The sequence below is a fragment of the Loxodonta africana genome, chromosome 5, assembly GCF_030014295.1.
Source record: "Loxodonta africana isolate mLoxAfr1 chromosome 5, mLoxAfr1.hap2, whole genome shotgun sequence".
In the NCBI taxonomy this organism is placed as follows: Eukaryota; Metazoa; Chordata; class Mammalia; order Proboscidea; family Elephantidae; genus Loxodonta; species Loxodonta africana.
Window position 1 is genome coordinate 3,552,434 of NC_087346.1, and position 5,028 is coordinate 3,557,461.

A 5,028-nucleotide genomic window follows, 5' to 3' on the forward strand; every position below is an offset into this window, starting at 1 on the left:
ATAAAAAGAGCAACAACAAAAACATACACAAAAAAAACTTACGGTAAATATTGAGTATTTTTCCTCTGTTATGAAGAGTATATATATATATTTTTTTTTATGAAGAGAGGCAGACAGGGATGCCTTCTCTTGCGACTACTATCTATCATTGCCCTTAGGGTACTAGCCAATGAAATAAAGCTAAAGTAAATACAGGTTTGCATTGCTTAATATCCCTTTTGACAATGTTTGGCTGCAAATACGTCCTTTGTTCCATTAAGTTTTTTTTTTTTTTAAGGGAAAGCAACTCTCCTTTTGTTTATTATTTTCCCCTAATGGTTTTAAAGACCCCAAACCCAAACTTTTGCAGCACTGGCTCCCAGGTGGGATACAGGCAGGTGAGGCAGAGGACTTAGCTCTGGACACAGGCTCTCGGGCTTTGCCTGGCAGGCAGGCTGCTGCAGGGGATGCCGGGCCTGGCGGCTCCGGCTGCTGAGGCGGGCGGAAGAGCAGCTGGCCGGGGGCAGGCTCCTGCAGGGGATGCCGGGCCTGGCGGCACCGGCTGCTGAGGCGGGCGGAAGAGCAGCTGGCCGGGGGCAGGCTGCTGCAGGGGATGCCGGGCCTGGCGGCTCCGGCTGCTGAGGCGGGCGGAAGAGCAGCTGGCCGGGGGCAGGCTGCTGCAGGGGATGCCGGGCCTGGCGGCTCCGGCTGCTGAGGCGGGCGGAAGAGCAGCTGGCCGGGGGCAGGCTGCTGCAGGGGATGCCGGGCCTGGCGGCTCCGGCTGCTGAGGTGGGCGGAAGAGCAGCTGGCCGGGGGCAGGCTGCTGCAGGGGATGCCGGGCCTGGCGGCTCCGGCTGCTGAGGTGGGCGGAAGAGCAGCTGGCCGGGGGCAGGCTGCTGCAGGGGATGCCGGGCCTGGCGGCTCCGGCTGCTGAGGTGGGCGGAAGAGCAGCTGGCCGGGGGCAGGCTGCTGCAGGGGATGCCGGGCCTGGCGGCTCCGGCTGCTGAGGTGGGCGGAAGAGCAGCTGGCCGGGGGCAGGCTCCTGCAGGGGATGCCGGGCCTGGCGGCTCCGGCTGCTGAGGTGGGCGGAAGAGCAGCTGGCCGGGGGCAGGCTCCTGCAGGGGATGCCGGGCCTGGCGGCTCCGGCTGCTGAGGTGGGCGGAAGAGCAGCTGGCCGGGGGCAGGCTGCTGCAGGGGATGCCGGGCCTGGCGGCTCCGGCTGCTGAGGTGGGCGGAAGAGCAGCTGGCCGGGGGCAGGCTGCTGCAGGGGATGCCGGGCCTGGCGGCTCCGGCTGCTGAGGTGGGCGGAAGAGCAGCTGGCCGGGGGCAGGCTGCTGCAGGGGATGCCGGGCCTGGCGGCTCCGGCTGCTGAGGTGGGCGGAAGAGCAGCTGGCCGGGGGCAGGCTGCTGCAGGGGATGCCGGGCCTGGCGGCTCCGGCTGCTGAGGTGGGCGGAAGAGCAGCTGGCCGGGGGCAGGCTCCTGCAGGGGATGCCGGGCCTGGCGGCTCCGGCTGCTGAGGTGGGCGGAAGAGCAGCTGGCCGGGGGCAGGCTGCTGCAGGGGATGCCGGGCCTGGCGGCTCCGGCTGCTGAGGTGGGCGGAAGAGCAGCTGGCCGGGGGCAGGCTGCTGCAGGGGATGCCGGGCCTGGCGGCACCGGCTGCTGAGGTGGGCGGAAGAGCAGCTGGCCGGGGGCAGGCTGCTGCAGGGGATGCCGGGCCTGGCGGCTCCGGCTGCTGAGGTGGGCGGAAGAGCAGCTGGCCGGGGGCAGGCTGCTGCAGGGGATGCCGGGCCTGGCGGCTCCGGCTGCTGAGGTGGGCGGAAGAGCAGCTGGCCGGGGGCAGGCTGCTGCAGGGGATGCCGGGCCTGGCGGCTCGGGCTGCTGAGGTGGGCGGAAGAGCAGCTGGCCGGGGGCAGGCTCCTGCAGGGGATGCCGGGCCTGGCGGCTCCGGCTGCTGAGGTGGGCGGAAGAGCAGCTGGCCGGGGGCAGGCTGCTGCAGGGGATGCCGGGCCTGGCGGCACCGGCTGCTGAGGTGGGCGGAAGAGCAGCTGGCCAGGGGCAGGCTGCTGCAGGGGATGCCGGGCCTGGCGGCTCCGGCTGCTGAGGCGGGCGGAAGAGCAGCTGGCCGGGGGCAGGCTCCTGCAGGGGATGCCGGGCCTGGCGGCTCCGGCTGCTGAGGTGGGCGGAAGAGCAGCTGGCCGGGGGCAGGCTGCTGCAGGGGATGCCGGGCCTGGCGGCTCCGGCTGCTGAGGTGGGCGGAAGAGCAGCTGGCCGGGGGCAGGCTCCTGCAGGGGATGCCGGGCCTGGCGGCTCCGGCTGCTGAGGTGGGCGGAAGAGCAGCTGGCCGGGGCTGGGCTCGCTCTGCTCTCTCAGCTCACCCTTTAACATTGTTGCCATTGCCCTTTCCTCTAGTCTCCTCTAGCAGTTTCGGCAGCAGCAGGAGAAGAGGACAGCAGGAAACGGTTCCCATAAGATTTTAACATGGAGCTGTGGTGATACAGTGGTTAAGAGCTACGTCTGCAGTCTAAAAGGTGGACAGTTCAAATCCACCAGCTGCTCCTTGAAAACCCCATGGGGCAGTTCAACTCTGTCCTATAGGGTTGCTCTGAGTTGGGATCAACTGGATGGCAACGGGTTTGCTGTTTTGGTTTGGACAAATGTCCAAATCACATAATGTCCTATTTCACAGAATGTATTGTGGATGTTGAGTGATGCATATCTGTATACAAACAAAAAAATAAATGCATAAATAAATGCAAATAAAAGCCTTAAGACTGAAAGGAAAAAAATAAAATTTCTATTTGATTACAGGTAATGCTAGTGTATGTGTAGAAATTAAAAATAATCTATAAATAATTAGAACAAATAAAGTGATTTAGCAAGATTGGTGGGTCAAATTTTACATTAAATAAAATTTATTTTTACATAAAAGCAAGAAGTAATTAAGTTAAAATATACTGTCATCTCATTTTTCATAAGGAAATTTAGGGACAGAGAAGTAACTTATTCAAGGTCCCGTAGCTATTAAGTGATAGAACCATAATTTTAACCTAGGTTCACAGGTTTCAGAGCCTCGCATTTTACCTACTACTCACAATATCTTTACTTGAAGCTAAGCATTAAAATCAGGAGATAAAATTATAAACCCGGAAATATAATTGATGAAAGAGAGGTATAAATGTAAGCACACACAAACCCACTCCCACACATTCACTTCTCAAGTATGAGAACATCCTAGGGCATTTTGAAGGTACAGAAAACAAAATTTATTTGGTAAGACAAGGCTGCTTAATTCAGTGCCTTGAATATACGTCTGAGCACATATTACTTTCTTTTATGTGACTTGAGTGCCATTGTAGATTTGCCTGACCTGGACAGGCAGGACTACAAGGACTGAGATGGTTATAAGGCTTTTGTCATAATTCAGACTTAAGGTCATGAGCCCTAGACTAAGGTGACAACGGAAGAAAAAGAGAAGAGCTAATATGGGAAGCATTACTAAGCAGTGAGCTGCAGGGCTTGACAGATTTGTTTTAGGAGACATAGCATAGAGGAAAATTAAGAACTGGATATATAGGTTTAGAAATCATCATTATGTTATTGGCGTCCACAAATGTGAATGAGAAAGACAGATGAATAAGCTTGTGGTCAAAACAGCAGTATGAATTTATATCTTCAGTTTCTCCTTTTACTCAGAATATTGCAAAGTAAAATACTACACAGGCGCGCGCGCGCACACACACACACACACACACAGAGTCAAAACTACAATTAGAAAAAAAAAGATATAGTCTGAGGACCAGGAAGAAAATAGGAAAACACAGCCCTACTGAGGTTGAATTCAAGGAAGTTCCTAGAAGTTTCACATCTAGAAACAGGAAAAGATATAGGGCATTCATCTCTGTAAGTAACATGGGCCAAAAGCACTTCATGGGTGGTAAGGTAAGGGTCAGGGATTGAATTGTGTCCCCCCAAAATATCTATCAACTTGACTAGGTCATGATTCCCTTGTATGATTGTATGATTGTCTACCATTTTATCATCTGATGTAATTTCCTTATGTGTTGTAAATCCTGTCACTATGATGTAATAAGATGGATTAGTGGCAGTTATACTGATGAGGCCTCTAAGATTAGGTAGTGTCTTAAATCAATCTCTTTTGAGATATAAAAGAAAGAAGCAAGCGGAGAGACACGGGCACCTTATACCACCAAGAAAGCAGCACCGGGAGCAGAGTGCATCCTTTGGTCCTGAAGTTCCTGCACTGAGATGTTCCCAGACCAATGGAATACTAATGACAAGGACCTTCCTCCAGAGCTGACACGGAGAGAAAGCCTTCCCCCTGGAGTTGATGCCCTGAATTTGGACTTGTAGCTTACACGACTGTGAGAGAATAAACTCTTTGTTATAGCTACCCACTTGTGGTATTTCTGTTATTGCAGCACTAGGTGACAAAGACAGTAATGAATCCAGGCTAACTGCATTTTATCATGTGATAGAGTGGGGTTTTTCTGCCAACAAAGAGAGACCAAAAAGTGCTGGGATTATTTTTTGGCACTGCTTGTATAAAGGTGCATATCAGAGGTAGTAATACAGACAAGACCTGACCCAAAACTCTCATTGGATTAGTGACTTAATTTGTAATAATTCAATAATATTGTGGCACAGGAGTTCCAAGCCACAAAAGTAAGTCCAATTTCTAGGCTAGGGTTGCAAAGACAACCAAAGCAGATAGTGAAGGAGAGGTGAATGAAAAGTGAAATAGAGAAAGACTGACAGCGTCTGAGGCAGACATTCTACTCAAGATGAAACTATAAATGAAAATTCATACATACTAGGAGAATGAATACTAAGGAAGACAGCTATGAAAGTTATTACCCGATTAATTAATTACCAGTGAAATGCAAAGAATAATAGTCTTAAAATTACTTTTATGTAAGTATGTGTTATATTCTTGAGGAGATTAAAAAAATCAAGACCATTAAAAAAAAAGAAGCAAAAAATTGGGTGGCCATAACAGGAAGATATAAATAAAGACGAACTGGAAATTC

General features: G+C 52.5%; 1 protein-coding gene across 1 annotated transcript; it reads right to left on the reverse strand.

The window, feature by feature from the left end:
* Positions 1 to 391: 391 nt before the first annotated feature.
* LOC135231472 (basic proline-rich protein-like) lies at positions 392 to 2,374 on the reverse strand. Its single transcript, XM_064286260.1, has one exon. It carries the CDS (start codon positions 2,372 to 2,374, stop codon positions 392 to 394), a length of 1,983 nt encoding a protein of 660 aa, XP_064142330.1.
* Positions 2,375 to 5,028: the final 2,654 nt, after the last annotated feature.